This window comes from Bos indicus, chromosome 4 (genome assembly GCF_029378745.1).
Source record: "Bos indicus isolate NIAB-ARS_2022 breed Sahiwal x Tharparkar chromosome 4, NIAB-ARS_B.indTharparkar_mat_pri_1.0, whole genome shotgun sequence".
Classification (NCBI taxonomy): domain Eukaryota; kingdom Metazoa; phylum Chordata; class Mammalia; order Artiodactyla; family Bovidae; genus Bos; species Bos indicus.
The window spans coordinates 95,439,892-95,457,910 of NC_091763.1; the positions used below are offsets into that span (position 1 = coordinate 95,439,892).

The 18,019-nt window shown below is 36.2% G+C and overlaps 1 protein-coding gene and 1 pseudogene across 7 annotated transcripts in view; one reads left to right on the top strand and one right to left on the bottom strand.

Moving 5' to 3' along the window:
* The window catches only part of MKLN1 (muskelin 1), a 391,490-nt gene that overhangs the window by 219,830 nt on the left and 153,641 nt on the right, over positions 1–18,019 (top strand). For all 7 annotated transcript variants that reach the window (XM_070787313.1, XM_070787309.1, XM_070787311.1 and 4 more), the window contains one exon: positions 14,716–14,785. In XM_070787313.1, coding sequence (XP_070643414.1) covers positions 14,716–14,785 — 70 coding nt within the window. The remainder of the gene's footprint in view (positions 1–14,715; positions 14,786–18,019) is intronic.
* Positions 2,062–2,346, bottom strand: LOC109557636 (ragulator complex protein LAMTOR5 pseudogene; annotated as a pseudogene).

The following is an 18,019-nucleotide window of genomic DNA, read 5'->3' on the forward strand; positions in this document are numbered from 1 at the left end:
TGTTTTCCTTTATTTCTTTGCATTGATCACTGAGGAATGCTTTCTTCTCTCTCCTTGCTGTTCCTTGGAACTCTGCATTCAGATGGATGTATCTTTCCTTTTCTGTTTGCCTTTTGCTTCTCTTCTTTTCTCAGCTATTTGTAAGGCCTCCTCAGACAGCCGTTCTGCTTTTTTGCATTTCTTTTTCTTGGGGATGGTCTTGATCCCTGCCTCCTGTCAGTGTCATGGACCTCCATCCATAGTTCTTCAGGCACTCTGTCTTTCAGATCTAATGCCTTGAATCTTATTTGTCACTTCCACTGTATAATTGTAAGGGATTTGATTTAGGTCATACCTGAATTGTCTAGTGGTTTTCTCTACTTTCTTCAATTTCAGTCTGAATTTGGCAATAAGGAATTCGTGATCTGACCCACAGTCAGATCCTGGTCTTGTTTTTGCTGACTGTATAGAGCTTCTCTATCTTTGGTTGCAAAGAATATAATCAATCTAATTTTATTATTGACCATCTTGTGTAGAGTCTTCTCCTGTGTTTTTGGAAGAGGGTGTTTGCTATGGCCAGTGTGTTCTCTTGGCAAAACTCTATTAGCCTTTGCCCTGCTTCATTCTGTATTCCAAGGCCAAATTTACCTGTTACTCCACGTGTTTCTTGACTTCTGCTTTTGCATTCTAGTCCCCTAAAATGCAAAGGACATATTTTTGGGGTGTTCTAGAAGATCTTGTAGGTCTGCATAAAACCATTCAGCTTCAGGTTCTTCAGCATTACTGGTTGGGGCATAGCCTTGGATTACTGTGATATTGAATGGTTTGCCTTGGAAGTGAACAGAGATCCGTCTGTCATTTTTGAGATTGCTTCAGATTGTGTTTCGGACTCTTGTTGACTATGATGGCTCTGCCATTTCTTCTAAGGGATGCTTGGCCACAGTAGTAGATATAATTGTCATCTGAGTTAAATTCACCCATTCCAGTCCATTTTAGTTTGCTGATTCCTAAAATGTCGATGTTCACTCTTGCCATCTCCTGTTTGACCACTTCCAATTTGCCTTGATTCATGGACCTAAATTCCAGGTTCCTATGCAATATTGCTCTTTACAGCATCGGACTTTACTTCCATCACCAGTCACATCCACAGCTGGGTATTGTTTTTGCTTTGGCTCCATCCCTTCATTCTTTCTGGAGTTATTTCTCCACTGATCTCCAGAAGTATATTGGGCACCTACTGACCTGGGGAGTTCATCTTTCAGTGACCTATCTTTTTGCCTTTCCATACTGTTCATGGGGTTCTCCAGGCACGAATACTGAAGTTGTCTGCTGTTCCCTTCTCCAGTGGACCGCGTTTTGTCAGAACTCTCCACCACGACTCGTCTGTCTTGGGTGGTTTCATTGAGTTAGACAAGGCTTTGGTCTATGTGATCAGATTGGTTAGTGGGACTGTGGTTTTCAGTCTGTCTGCCCTCTGATGGAGAAGGATAAGAGGCTTATGGAAGCTTCCTGATGGGAGAGACTGACTGAGAGGGAAACTGGGTCTTGTTCTGATGGGCGGGGCTTTGCTCAGTAAATCTTTAATCTGGTTTTGTAATCTGTATTTTCTTTATTGGGTGTTTTTGGGCAGGGTTGGGGGAGGGGGGTATATTCCTTTTTGTGTGTGTTTTAGTTGAGATACAGTTGGCATACATTATATTAGTTTCAGGTGTGCAACGTAATGTTTGATATACTGCATAATGGTTACCACGTTAACAATTTAGTCTAATTATTTGTAATTTAGTCTGTTTTCAGAAAGAAATCTTTTGTGAGTCTTTTTTCCCCTCCAACCTGGTTTATTAAGCATAACATAATTATGTATACAAGGTGACCTAAACCTGCTGCTTCAAAACATGTGATACTTTTTAACTACTTTCTTGATAAGTTAGTCCACAGAATGTCAAAAAGCAGCTCACTCTAAAATTAATAGAAAAGTGCCCAATGCATATTACATGAATGGTCTAATTATTGGAATTCTAATAGTTCTATAAGATAATTAGCATCAGGTAGGACTGAGTTTCTGTGACAGGCTGCTGAAGAAGTGATACAAGATGTCAAGAGGCCATTTTGTGCACTGTTACCGTGATGCCATCGTGTTTCTGGATCATAATGTTCCCATTATCTGGTTCTAGATACACCAGAGGAGTATCATTGGGGTCTGGGCTTACCTTAGCTGCTTGCTGGGCTAGAACTGATAGCACCCGAGCATGCTCATCTGATCGGATTCCGTGGCAGCCCATATTGAGTCTGTGTGAATCTGCACAGGACTCCAGCAGTGGGTGGATTCTTCAGTACGTCTTCCAGGCGCTGCTGTCGGGCAGCTGCCATCCCCCCACGGGTTGCTTGCTTCTTCGCTGCCAGTGTTCCATTTGTGAGTCTTAATAGCTCTTCATATTGTCTAATATTTCTGAAATGTCATAATTTTGATTACTGCTTAATAAAGCTTCAGCTATTTTCTTAATTTCTTTTAGTTCATGTTGAAACACCAGATTATAATGTTCATCATTTTTTGTGGCCACATTTTTCTCATGTGTTTTTATTATCTGTTAAAATGTGATTTATTTTACATATATTATTTTTCCTACAATTTCTTAGTGTGGGCTTTCATTTTAACTTTCTAATGTTTAAACAAGTTCGGTTTTCCAGTAGTTATTTTATGTATTTATTTTTTTGGCCATCCCGTGTGGCTTGTGAGATTTAGTTCCCTGGCTGGGGATTGAACCAGCACCCTCAACAGGGAAAGCATGGAGTCCTTACTATTGGACCACCAAAGAATTCACTTCTAATAGTTTTAGATGGAAGCACTTCTGTAGGCTGAAGGAATGGACAAGTGTAGTTTATGAGCTTTGTGTCTCAAGACCTCTCTCCTTTGGGAAATATAATATGAGATATAGTATGAGATATAATAAAGCTATTTGCCTTTATATCTATATCTGTGCTTTGCGAATATTTTGCTTTTTGGAGAGGCATCTTTGAATATATTTTGCTCTGTGATATGTCTTGAGTTCTATATCGCTTGGACCTTTGCCAGCTTAGCATATGAATCTTACCTTTCCTAGGAGTTGTCATTCTTTACGCTTTGCTTAATTTATTTTCTGTTCCCAGCAGTTTCTCTTCAGAATGGGTTTCTGTCTTCCTAAAAATAAGGAAATATTTTCAGGATAGTTGTGAAATCCTCTTAGGTCTAGATTCAACATTTTATGAATGTTCTCAGGCCCCCTTGGAGATTTACCTTCTTTGGATTTATCTTATCTTGGAGCCTGTGAGGCCATTATCTGACTTAGTCTAGTTCTCAGATTTCCATGGTTTCCATAGATTATTTCCTGTTGCTCTGATTTTGAGCTTGTTGATTTCTTTGTGAAGAGTTGACTTTTCTTTTGTTTTTTCCATGAGTGGATCCTTTTAATTAGCATTTTGGGGACCACCTCAAATAAAAGAACTCCTCTGCCCTAGTGCAGCTCCCTGTTTATTTCTCTTATATCATTTATTACGATCTGTAGTTACCTTGTTTACAGCTGTTCCTGTTTACTTTCTGCTACTTCTCATTTGAACGTTAGCATCACAAGTGGGGATTCTTTCTGTCTTATTTATCAGTGTATTCCTAGAGCCTAGCACAATGTCTAGCATTTAGAGATGAGTAAATATTTGTCGAAAAACTTCAGCTTATGGTAAGGCCTCTTCACGATGCTCCTGTGTGAAAATTAGGAAGTATTTGAAAGTGAGTGTACAAGTGATTTTTTTGGAAAAGCTATAATTTTTATAGTATACTCTTTAACACTGTACAACTGTGGATATTCAAAATTGTTTGAGTTGATTTCTGTTTTGCATTTTGAATTGGCTTTTTATTATATATGGTTTTTATGTCTCAAACATTTTATGCTATATACATTTATTATTTATTACATCATAATATCCTTGGCCACAGGTACCCCTTCTACACTTCTGTGGTGTTACCCTAGAACAGTGTTTACACATAATGGAAGCTGTTTTACAGTCAATGGATTATGTGTTGTTATTGACTGCTGTGTAAGAGGAGTATTATACATGATACCTTGAATGAAATATGTGAAATCTTTTCATAGAATTGTAGAATATTAACATGGCCTCATGAATGGTGTTTTCTAGAGTTGTGCAATGCACTGCTCCTATTAGAGCTGGAAGAAACTTGAGATCAAGGAATTCAGCCCTTCCCTTTACACTACAGTTAAAGGAATTAAAGTCCTGAGAGATTATGTGATGTGCTTAACGTTACCCAACAAATTAGTGGCCAAGCTCCACGATCTTATCATTCCTAGTCAGAGCTTTCTTCTAGATGTGTTTTGTCACATTATTCAACCAAAAGGCACAGGTTTTAGTAGGGTATTTTAAAACTACCAGAAGAAAAATATTCTCAGACTTGGCTTGACTGACTTCTTCACATTGAAATTAGAGGTAGCTAGCTTTTGAGTATTCAAAACTCTCAGTTTAAAATCGACTGGATTTACTGTTAAGTATCCTGTGCATCCATTAGCAGAAAAAAATGATAAGTGCTCCATTTTTTTGCCCAAGTGCTGCTTTTTACGTTTAAGTATTCTTAAGAGCAGCAATTTACAACATGTTGCCAGGCAGGCTTAAGATTTGAACATGTTTAATCAAAAAAAAAAGATTTTTAATTTGCTGACTTGAAGTCAAAATGTCCAGTAAATTATCTTCTTATAATGCATTTCAATAGTTTGTTCCTGGCATGTAGTTGGTAGTATAATTAAATATACTACCTTAAAAAATTTGCAAAATAGAGACATAAAGCTTGGGAAAAAATTAATGTTGTATCCTGTATTTCAGTTGTCCATGTGTTTCACTATAGATTTTTATAGTCTTAATAGAAAAAATTGATTATTCACAGCCTTGCCTTTTTTAGTTTATATCTAAGAGACTTAATATGGCTCAGTTTTATTTCCTTATGGTTTTCATCTTGCATTGGTAGGAATAAAAATATACCTTTTAAAATTAAATTAACTCTGATGAAAAAAAGAAACCATTTTAATCTTTAGCCCATCTGTTTTATCGGTTCTTAACAAGTTCTCTGATAGTTGTTATTTGTATTTTGCTTTTTAAAATATATTTTAGAATGGCATATATTGAGCTTAATCTTAGTAGATTACTTTTCTTTATTATTTGGATCATATAGTTTCTATACTGAATTGTGTCTTCTGTATTTTTTTTTTTTTGCTGATCATTTACTTGTTTTCTCAGACAATAGTTAAAATGTTAAACATTAGTCATGGAGTACCTAGAAGTATGTTTTGATCACATATTTTGGTGGCCAGAAATAGCCTCCTGTAAGCTAGAACCAAAAAGCCATTAATTTCTATTCTCTGTTATTCCTGGGAGTCTCTTCTATTTTATGTCTGCTACAGTCTTATCTTACTACTGACTGTCTTATTCTCTCTCTTTTATCTCTTATTCTGTATACTTTTCCCTCTGTTTCATTGGTTCTATTTTTTATACATTATTTTCATATGATCCATTCTCTCTCTTAGCTAGGCTAGATTGGCTGTCACTGAGGTGGTTGAGTCACAAGTAAAAACATCACTGTCTGTCTGTGATTGCTTCTTCAGCAGAGGCTGTGGATGGGATGTTTCCCCTTTCAGAGATTAGGGCTAGTGAACTAGTATCATGATTGACAGTTTGTAGTGAAAGAGGTTAATGTCTCTCTTGAGTGTTAGAAGAAGGAAAAACTATACCAGTGATGATGGTGCGTTTTATAGATCTTTGGGAGTTATGAGTAAGGATACTTACGCACATGTTTTATAGACAGCTACCACAGTGGCTGTGTCCCTGCTGATGAAGAGTAATGCTGATAATAGTCACTGCCCACAGCCAGTTTCTCACTTGCTTTCCAGGAGAGTGCAAATGGATTTTAGGAAGGAGCATCTGGGAGGAAGAACTAAAACTGATCTGTAGTTGACTTTAAGCTTTGAGGGATAATCTGTCACTTAAAAATTTTAAGAAACAGTTATATCTTTATTAATTGCTTCTTTATCACCTATGTCTTCAAAAAGAAAGAAAAGTTGAGCCCGATTTGACCATCTGATGATGATGTAGTCAGTTTTCTATAAATATGAAAAGTTTGTCATAATATTTTTACAATACTTTAATGCTTATATAAAAATGTTTATTTTTAAAATCTGAATATGATAAGTAGAAGAAGATAAATAAAACTCATTAATGATACTTACGCTTCATTTTGGAGCTTCCCTGATAGCTCAGTTGGTAAAGAACCCGCCTGTAATGCAGGAGACCCCAGTTCAATTTCTGGGTTGGGAAGATCCCCTGGAGAAGGGATAGGCTACCCACTCCAGTATTCTTGGGCTTCCCTTATGGCTCAGCTGGTGAAGAATCTGCCTGCAATGCGGTAGACCTGGGTTCAATCCCTGGGTTGGGAAGAATTCCTGGAGAAGGGAAAGGCTACCCACTCCAGTATTCTGGCCTGGAGAATTCCATGGAATCACAAAGAGTTGGACATGACTGAGTGACTTTCACTTTGACTTTCACGCTTCGTTATTGGCTTATATCTGTGCTTTATATATTTGATATGAATTAGGTAATACCACACATGCTTATTAATTCAACTGGATACAAGTGAAAATCTCTGTCGTGTCCGACTCTTTGCAACCCCATGGACTGTAGCCTGCCAGGCTCCTCTGTCCATGTAATTCTCTGGGCAAGAATATTGGAGTGGCCGTTTCCTTCTCCAGGGGCTCTTCCCAATCCAGGGATCAAACCCAGGTCTCCCACAATGCAGGCAGATTCTTTATCGTCTGAGCCACCAAGGAAGCCATAGAATATTGGAGTGGGTAACCTATTTCTTCTGTGACGGATCTTCCCAATCCAGGAATCGAACCCTGGTCTCCTGGTGCATTCTTTACCAGCTGAGCTATCAGGGAAGCCACAATTGGATACAAATATATATAAATAATAATTTTTTTAACAATAAAATCATACTTCCTTCTTTATTTTTTATATTGCAGAAATCCCTACAAGTTAGCTGGCATAGATCTGGCAGTATAGTGTTTTATGATTTATTTCCCTGCTATTGCAACTAGACTCATAAGTGGGTCTCTATACATAGATCTTTATATACTGATGATTTTATTTTTATAGGATAGATTCTGAGAATGCTAGGTGAAAGAATATGTGCAGTTAGAATTTTGATAGATATTGCAAATTGACTTTTCATCAAGGTTGGAATAATGGACATGTCCACAGTTTCTCCCTGAGATTTCCTGTTAAGTAAAGATTTAACTTAATCAATTTGAGGGGTGAAAAAAAGATATCTTAATGTGTTAATTTGTTTTTCCTGACACAGGGATTTAGAAAAAAAATTTTTGTTGTTATTTACTAGTCATTAAATTTTAAAGACTCTTCAGTGACACACATTCACTCATTTTTCATTTTATTCTGAAGTGAAACCCTGTATGATTACTAGCTTGTTAGTCATATGAGTTGCAAGTACTTTTTCCTAAACTATTGCTTGTTTCCTGTCTTTTTAAAAAAGTTTTATTTATTTTAGTTGGAGGATAATTACTTTATAACATTGTAATGGTTTTTGCCACAGCAGTTGGAATCAGCCATAGACATACATGTGTCTCCTCTCTCCTGAGCCCCACATCCACCTCCCTCCCCACCCCATCCCTCTAGGTTGTCACAGAGCAGTGGCTTTGGTGCCCTATGTCATACATCAGATTCACACTGGCTATGTATTTTCCATACGGTAATGTGTATGTTCCAGTGCTATTCTTTCAAATCATCTCACTTCTCCTTCTCTCACTAAGACCAAAAGTCTGTTCTTTGTGCTTTTGTCTCCTTTGCTGCCCTGCACATAGGATCATCAGTTCCATCTTTCTAGACTTCATATGTGTTTGTTAATATATGATATCTGTCTTTCTCTTTCTAACTTCACTCTGTATATTAGGTTCTAGGTTCATCTACCTCATTAGAATGGATTCAAATGCATTCTTTTTTAAGCTAAGTAATATTCCATTGTGTATATGTACCACAACTTCCTTATCCATTCATCTGCTGATGGACATCTAGGTTGCTTCCATATCCTAGCTTTTGTAAGTAGTGCTTCAGTGAACATTGGGATACATGTGTCTTTTTCAGTTACGGTTTCCTCAGGATATATGTCCAGTATATATCCCCAGGTAGTGGGATTGCTGGGTCATATGGCAGTTTTATTCCTAGTTTTTTAAGGAATCTCCATACTGTTCTCCATGGTGCTTGTATCAGTTTGCATTCCCACCAACAGTGTAAAAGGGTTCCCTTTTCTCCATACCCTCTCCAGCATTTATTGTTAGTAGACTTTTTGATGATGGCCATTCTGACCCATGTGATTCCTGTCCTTTTTTATGGAGTTTTTTTTTACAATACAAAATTTTAAAGTTTTTTAAATAAAATTTTTGTTTAAGCTTCTGTGTTTCTTGACAGAAAGATCTCTTAACACTTTTTTGGTTGTATATATTGGCCCTCAGTTTTTTTCTGAGATGTTTATGTATGTGTGTATGGTTATATCTTTAATTGGAATTAATTTTGTATATGATATTAGGTAGGGGTTAACTTATTTTCTTCCTGTGGATATCCAGTTGTATAAGCATCATTTAAATATGAAGTAGTATTTCCCATTGAAATAAAACATCATCTTCATAAAATATTAAGTTCTCATCTACACCGGGCTCAATTTCTGGGTTTTTGTTTCTCAGTTCTTGGTCTGTTCCTATACCAATCCCTACTGTTTTAATTATAAAGAATTTGAAGTGTTTTAAAAGCTGATAAAATGATCTCTCCTCACTTTTTAATAAATTTTCTTGGCTTTTTTTGTACATTTTTCTATGCAAACTTTTTTGTATTGTGTACTCTTTGGGTAAAGCTTCTGATACCTCAGATTATGGGCAGGCTGGCAGTCTTTGTCTTGGGGCTTTTTGTGTAACATTTTGTATATTGTTAGTTCTTTGTGGTTCGCCGTGGGTCACTGGGAGCCACCTCTCAGCAGCTAGATGCCTTCAGCTAGGAGAAGTATGTTCTTATATTCAGCAGTAAAGTTCTCCTGAAGCTCTTTGTGGGCCCGGGAGACTAGCCTATTGTCCCAGAAGTGCTTGTTTAGTTACTGCATTTCTCTTGGGGAAAGGTGAATCCGTGGATCTTGTGGTCCTCCTAGTACTAATAAGCTTTTGTGATAATTCTTAAAAGTTCTGGTTCTGGCCTCTGTCACCTTCTGGGCTTAAGAGAGGTACTTGGTAGTTGACTTAGTGTTGGAACTAGAGAGAAATCATCAGGAATATTTTCAAGCGTCCATCTTTCCAAGGCACCTTAGACCTGACCTCATTTCTGATCTGCATCATATTTCTGTTTTATCCATTTTTAAAATTAATATAGTTGATTTACAATATTGTATTAGTTTCAAGTGTACATATTTCTCTTTTATCTTAGTATAAGCTTGAAATTACAGATAACAAATATATTAATATATTTGTTTAATATTAATATAATTAATATACTCTATACTTTAATAGAATCATTTGAATTTTTTTCCTTTTAGTGCTGTTTATGTATTTGTTCATATCTATCAAATATTTATTAAGCACTTTCTGTGTGGCAACTTTTAAGTTTGGAGTTAGTCAAATGAAGTGAATACCACCCAAATCCTGTCTTCTCAGCAGCACTGAACATAATTTTTCACTTCTTTGTTCGCAAAATATTTCTTTCTTCATTTGACATCACAGTTTGTAAGTTTTCAGTTTCTTCATCTTTGGTCCTTCTCAGTCTCCTTTGCTTGATCTTTCTCTCTGGCCCCCCAAATAATGGACCCTCCAGAGCTTAATGAGTCCTTCAGCTTCTCTGTGCGTGCCAAGTTGCTTCAATTGTATCCAACTCTTTGTGACCCCGCAGACTGTAGCCTGCTAGGCTCCTCTGTCTGTGGGATTCTCCAGGTAAAGATACTGGAGTGGGTTGCCATTTCCTCCTCCAAAGGATTTTCCAGACCCAGGGATCGAACCTATGTCTCTTATGTCTCCTGCATTGGAAGCAGCTTCTTTACCATTAGCGCCATGTGGGGGGTGGGGGGGCGGTGCAGCTTCTCTTCTACCTCCTTTTTATCCCCTGAGTTATTTCATTCAGTGTCATAGCTTTATATATTTTAGCATTTGATATACTGATGGCTCTATTTTTTCAGCTCTGGCATTTTCCTTGAATTTCAGTTCAGTTAATCAGCTGCTGAATCTCCAGTGGGTTGTTTAATAGGCATTTCAGAATTTACAAGACCATAACATACTGTAACTATTTACCCCTTTAGCTTTGCATTTAGTGATCTATCTGCTCATTTTTCAGATTATGACATGGCTAAGTCCCTCATTTAGGTCTGTTTCTCTTCTACTTTGTTTTGTTTTTCTTCATAGTACTATTAATCCTTATTGCTACTTTGACATTGTATAGATGTTTATTAATTTTCTAGATGCTGAGAGACTTTAATCTCCTGCTACTGTTTTATTAGTTTCTTCTGGCACTGTGTTTTTTACTTTATTTTTGTTTTCATTTAATTCATTGACTCACAATCCTAGCTTGAATTCTTACTATCTTATTGTTTTCCTCCAGTCCAAACTTCTTTAAATTTTATTTTTTTATCTCTCCCTTTGAGCCCTTTAATCCCAGTTAATACTTTTTCTTTAAATTCCTCCTGGTTTTGCAAAGATTGTATCTGCCGTACATATCTTTTATCTGTTCCTAGTCACTCTATTAATGTGTGTGTGCCTTCATGTAATAGTAATGTTACTACTATACACCCAGTTCAAAGGATATCTTACTGTGTTATTTTAGGCTGTTTATATGTCTGACTGTTTTAGATTCTTTGTATTAATATTGTCATTGTATTTAAAATTTTCTGTTTTCAGTGTGTCCTGCTTTCATTTAATCTTTTGTTAGCTCCTTTTTGCTGTTTTGTTGTTGTCGGTATTCTGTCTCAAATAATTTATGAGATAGGTAGTATGTTTTTATTCTGAATTTCAGTATTCTTGAGTCTCTTTCTTTTTATCAATTTCAGAAACATTATTCTTAGGAGTTATGAAAATGATGAAATTAACTCTCATGTCATTTGATCTCCCCTCCCACAATGTATTATACTTTGTGATTTTTGTGGTCCCAATTTATCATAGTTACATTAGATTTTCCTTCATACTTTCATGTCAGAGTGATTTTTTCCCCCTAGTTTTTATAGCTTTAGTTTTTAACAGTACTGCAGTCTTTTCATAGAGTTCTTATCTTTGTTTTGTGATGCTTAATAAAACACATCTTTTTTTTCTGATTATATGTTGATGTGTTAGTTTTAGAATATTTGGAAAGTACAAAAATGTGCGAAGAAGGAGGAAAGTCATTGTAATCTCACCATTACCATATCATATTATTGTAATGCAATAGCTACATTAGCAATTTAGCATATCTTCTTGGTCTTTTCTTTTCATGCACGAACATTATTATTACTTAACAATACTTGATTCATTGTACATACTCTGCAAACTACCTTTTCTCTTCACTCACTGTGTAATAAACATTTGCCAACAGCATTGAAGTGAGGCCATAATATTATAGTTACATGTTGTTCTGTAACATAGACATTTCATAACTTTTTTTAACACATCCTCTATTGTTAGACAATTAGGTTGTTTACAGTTTGCTTTTATAAATCGTATTGTCATGAATGTGGATGTTTTAAATCCCCTGGATTATTGTTTAGGTTAAGTTCCAGGAAGTGAAATATGCTAAAACTGTGTACTATGGTGATTAAAAGCATTGACTTTGGAGTCAGATCGCCTTGGGTTGAGATTCTTAATTTTTGGTGTGGGCTTCCCTTGTAGCTCAGTTGGTAAAGAATCTGCCTGCATTGCAGGATACCTGGGTTCTATTCCTGGGTTGGGAAGAGCCCCTGGAGGAGGAAATGGCAACCCACTTCAGTATTCTTGCCTGGAGAATCCCATGGACTGAGGAGCCTGGCAGGCTGTAATCCATGGGGTTGCAAAGAGTCAAATGCAACTAAACTGCAACCACCACTTAGGTATATTAATTTATCTCTCTCAGTTTCTTAATCTGTACGTTGAAGGTAATAGTTTATATATAGAAAGCACTTAGACCAGGATGTCTTAGTCTGGGATGTCATAAAAGCTCAGAAATGTTAGACACAAACATCATCATTGTCATCACGGCTGTTATCATTTTTATTTAGAGGGATATACATATTTGAAATGTTTTTGATATATAGTATATTAAAATTCTCTCTTGAAAAGTTGTATCAATTTGCATTTCTGCCAGCAAAATATGAGAGTACCATTTTACCAGCTCTGGGCAACAACTGCAGTTATGATTCAAATATGTTATTTTGAGTATAGGCTCAATTTTATAGGGATAATGTATATCTTTGTTTTAATCTCTAATTTTTGGTTATTATTGATTTTGAATGGTTGGGTTTGCTAGTTTTTGTATGGGCTATTTATAACTTAGTCACTCAGTCGTGTCCAACTCTTTGTGACCCCATAGACTGTAGCCCACCAGTCTCCTCTGTCCATGGAATTCTCCAGGCAAGAATACTGGAGTGGGTTGCCATGCCCTCCTTCAGGGGATCTTCCCAACCCAGGGATCAAACCTGGGTCTCCACATTGCAGGCAAAGTCTTTACCATCTGGGCCACGTGGGAAGGCTGTATTTATAATTAAGTGCTGTTTAAATATTCAAATTTTAATTAGCCTTTCGTGTTTTACATTGTCTATATTTTTCTAGCTGGTTTTTACCTTTTAGAATGCATGAGGTCATTTCATTTATTATTTATCATTATGTATTAATGTTTTATCTTTGTAAAATGTGTATGTAAAGAAAATTCTTTTTCTTATAGTTCTGTCTTTAAAAAAATTCATTCATCTTTTTGACATTTATTAAGTACCTTTTCTGTGATAGGTGTAGATCCAACTTTAAAAAAAATACCCTTTTTATTTTAAAATGATTTTAGATTTATAGAAAAGTTGCAGCGAGTTTGCATATGCCCCTCATCTAGTTTCTCCTGTTGATGACATCTTATATTACCATGGTACATTTGTCATGACCAAGACACCAACACTGATACATTACTGTTAGCTAAATTTCACATTTTATTTGAATTTTGTTAGATTTCCTATTTTAGTGTCTTCTGATCCAGGATCCCATTCAAGATACCATTACTTTTAGTTATCTTGTTCCTTTACTCTCTTCTGGTCTGTGATGGGTTTTTAATCTTCCTTATTTTTCATTGTATTGATAGTTTGAGGAGTACTGGTCATGTATTTTGTTGAGTATTCTTAAGTCTGAATCTGTTTGATGTTTTTCTGATTGTTAGGCTAGAGTTATTTATATCACTAGAGACTCAGGGATATTTGGGTTGTAATCCAGTACCTTGTTATTTATTTTGCTGTTTAGTTATTTTAGCTTTGGCCATTCATTCTTTCATGTTGGCTCCTCTGTGTCCCTTTGACATGCCCCCCCTCCCCGCCCCGACCTTTGTGGTGGTTTTGAGCACTACAAGATGTTCTAGACTAATGTTCTGAATTCCCTGCTCTATGCCTAGAATCAGCTCCTTTCCCAAGAATCCCTGTTTCCTTTTATTGGACTGTGGTATGTAGAAATCAAGAATTGGTATTGAGTGTACTCACTGCTACTGGAGTATCAATGATTCTAGTCCCTATTAGTGAACAGAGCTAGGAATACTCTCACATACAATTATTGAATCTATTTATCTGTATCTATATAAAGCTGAATATTAATATGAGTTCACACTGATGTCTCTGACTCTATTTCAGTAGCCTTGGGTTCATTCCAACCTTCATCCCCTTGCTTTTCTGTTACTTTTCACTCCAAAATGAGAAGCTTGACTCCCATCATCTACTGTCCATTTACTGTTTGTTTGACACCAGTGTGAAGTGTTTCAGAATTAACCCATATCCCTCTGAGAAATAACTTTATCAAATAGTTTTTTATGTGTGATTCTGTTTGTCTTTAGCCTTATAATTTCCAGTAAAAGCACCACCTTCCAAAGTATGTATATCAGTTCCTTTTTTCATAGGTCTGTTTTAGGTGCTGGGCTTAAAAGACCTTCTTGATTCAAAGATTGAAAAAAAAAAAAAAGATGTATGTATTTATATAAACATATACATATATGTATGTATATATATATATGATATTATATTATTAGGTCTTTTATTTATTTACCTTAAATTCCTAAATATATATATATACACACACACACATATATATGTGTGTAGTATTAATTATTAGTATTTTATTACTTTGTTTACCTTAAATTCCTAAGTACACCTGTAGCTCATGTTGTCACTGGATATGAAGTAGAGCTCGCTCTCTCTCTCTCTCTCTCTATCGCTCTCTGTCTCTCTCTGTGTGCACATATATATAAATAAAATGCCTTTTTTCAGTTGTTTAAAATACTACCTTAATCATATTTAAAAACCTTAAAACTGCTAGACATTTTCTGTGTTGCTTGTTCTGTTTCCTTTTTTTTCTTCTTATTCAAGTTCCCAGTATTATATAACTTAGTGATAATTTTAACATCTGGTAGATTATTCCTCTTTTCACATATTTTTGTTCACTTATTCTTTTAATTAAATGTATAATTTCCTTTTCTTTATTTCAGGAACATTTTAGTTGATAAACCAAATGACCAGTCTTCAAGGTGGTCTTCAGAAAGCAACTATCCTCCGCAGGTAAGATTATGTTTAATTCCTGATTCCATTTAGAAGTCATATTTTAAATAGGCAAGTACTGAATGGTTAACAGTTATCTGGAATACATCAGTAGTTTATTCAGTCTTTGAAACTGTTAGGTAAATTTTTATTTCCCCTTTTTTTGTTTGTTTACATTTTGGAAGAATTTTTATTTCATAGGCAAATACAGTGTGGGGTTTGATGAAGCATAGACTTTTTATTTCTCTCTACTGGAATATTTAAAACCTAATTTTTTGGGGGGGGGCATTACTAATGATACAAATCTAAGTCTCTTGTTATATTTTGAGGAAAATGTTAACTAAAAAGAACTGGTTATGGTGCTGTTACTATTCTGAGTAGTAACTGATCAGAGTACAGATCTGAACAGCTTGTGGCTTCTACTGCACTTAAACTCAAGTTATTCTGTAAACATTTAATGTGATGTTAGTAAACTGAACTTTCACTCAGTGATTCAGTTAACTGCCTTTTAGAAAAAATAAACTTAACATAGTTTGTTATTTTACTAAAAAAGTGTACTTGGATGGTATTAGGACCATGAGCTAAATTGTTTCCTTGACAAATAGTGTCTGAAGTCATCTGAAGTAAAAAATAATCATTTTTCATTTATACACTTTCAGCATTAACACTTATTATGTCCATATCCTTGAGGAAATTAATGCTCTGATAGGTAAAGAAGGTGGATAAATAAAACTTAATTTTTAACTTTACTGTAGTTCTTGGAAACCTAGTCTCTATAATTATTTTTCCTTTTAATTGTTTTTTTACTGTTTACAAACCTTTTGGATCACGTCATGTTTTAAGTGTTTCATTGCAAAATATGCTATATTCAAAGGGAAAAAATATGCATACTTATACATAAAATTTAAAGAATAATAAAACAAATACTTGTTTATTCTTCAGCAGTCTTTAGAAATGGAAAACTACTGCAACCTTTGAAGCTTCCTGTGAGCACCATTTTGTATCTGTCCTCTAATCCCACTTCCATAATTATTATTTCATATTTGTTAACCATGGGCTTCACTGGTGGCTCAGACAGTAAAGTGTCTGCCTGCAATGCAGGAGACTCGGGTTCAATCCCTGGGTCAGGAAGATCCCCTGGAAAAGGAAATGGCAACCCACTCCAGCACTCTTGTCTGGAAAATTTCCATGGACTGAGGAGCCTGGTGGGCTACAGTCCATGGGGTCGCAAAGAGTCAGACACGATTGAGCGACTTCACTATTTGTTAACCATATTCTCACAGTATTATATATGTATATGTTTATAAATTCCTGTGATTTAAGTTTTGTCTGACTTTCAGTTCAGTTCAGTTCAGTTGCTCAGTCGTGTCCGACTCTTTGCAACCCCATGAACCGCAGCATGCCAGGGTTCAGTATGCCTCTCTGTCCATCACCAACTCCTGGAGTCCACCCAAACCCATGTCCATCGAGTCGGTGATGCCATCTAACCATCTCATCCTCTGTCGTCCCCTTCTCCTCCTGCCCTCAATCTTTCCCAGCATCAGAGTCTTTTCAAATGAGTCAGCTCTTCACATCAGGTGGCCAAAGTATTGGAGTTTCAGCTTCAACATCAGTCCTTCCAATGAACATTCAGGACTAATCTCCCTTAGGATGGACTGGTTGGATCTCCTTGCAGTCCAAGGGACTATCAAGAGTCTTCTCCAACACCACAGTTCAAAAGCATCAATTCTTCGGTGCTCCTCTTTCTTTACAGTCCAACTTTCACATCCATACATGACCACTGGAAAAATCATAACCTTGACTAGATGGACCTTTGTTGGCAAAGTAATGTCTCTGCTTTTGAATATGCTGTCTAGGTTGGTCATAACTTTCCTTCCAAGGAGTAAGTGTCTTTAAATTTCATGGCTGCAGTCACCAACTACAGTGATTTTGGAGCCCAGAAAAATAAAATCTAACACCGTTTCCACTGTTTCCCCATCTGTTTCCCATGAAGTGATGGGACCGGATGCCATGATCTTAGTTTTCTGAATGTTGAGCTTTAAGCCAACTTTTTCAGTTTCCTCTTTCACTTTCATCAAGAGGCTCTTTAGTTCTTCTTCACTTTCTGCCATAAGGGTGGGGTCATCTGCATAGCTGAGGTTATCGATATTTCTCCCGGCAATGTTGATTCTAGCTTGTGCTTCTTCCAGCCCAGTGTTTCTCATGATGTAGTCTGCATAGAAGTTAAATAAGCGGGGTGACAATATACAGCCTTGACGTACTCCTTTTCCTATTTGGAACCAGTCTGTTGTTCCATGTCCAGTTCTAACTGGTGCTTCCTGACCTGCATATAAGTTTCTCAAGAGGCAGGTCAGGTGGTCTGGCTTTGACTTTATGTAAATATAATAGAACTTGAATCCATTTATACATTTTCTGTGGCTTTTTGTTTGTTTGTTAAAGATTATGATATTAATGTTGCCGAGTATAATTGTAGTTTGTTAGTTTTGACTGACCTTCCCCAGTGGTGCTACTGGTAAAGAGCCTGCCTGCCAAAGCAGGAGACATAGGAGACATGGGTTCGATTTCTGGGTTGGGAAGATCCTCTGGAAGAGGGCATGGCAACCCACTCCAGTATTTTTGCCTGGAGAATCCCATGGACAGGGGGACCTGATGGGCTATAGTCCATAGGTTGCAAGGAGTCAAGACACAATCGAAGTGACTTAGCACACACAGTTTGAACTGTTTGGTATTCTAGTATATCAGTATGCAAAAATATATTTATCCATTTTTCAATTTGATAGGCTTTTGAGTTTTTATTGTTTTTGCTCTTAGGAACAGAGTAATATGAACATTCTTGTATGATTTTTCCTCATACACACATACAAGAGTTTCTTTAGGGTATATACCTTGGCATACAGTTGCTGGATCATAGAGGATATGTGTATTTAAGTTCTATCTGGTAATAGAAAAGTTTTTAGAAAATGGCTCTATAATTTGTACTCTGATTGGCAGTGTATGAAAGTTGTTACGACTTGTACTCTCCCCATCATTTCTATGACTGATTTTTAGATTTTGCCAGACTGGTGGATTGTTCATTGTAACTCAGAGTTAGGTTTCTGTGAGCCTCTTAATACTCTTGGTTACTGGATTTTTATCAGTCAGTCCATACATAATGTTGCTTTATATGCATTTCTGTTTAAAGTCATCTCACTTTGTGTATATGGTTTATTCATTTCATTGAACTCACAGCCAATAGCACTATAACTCTTGCCCAAA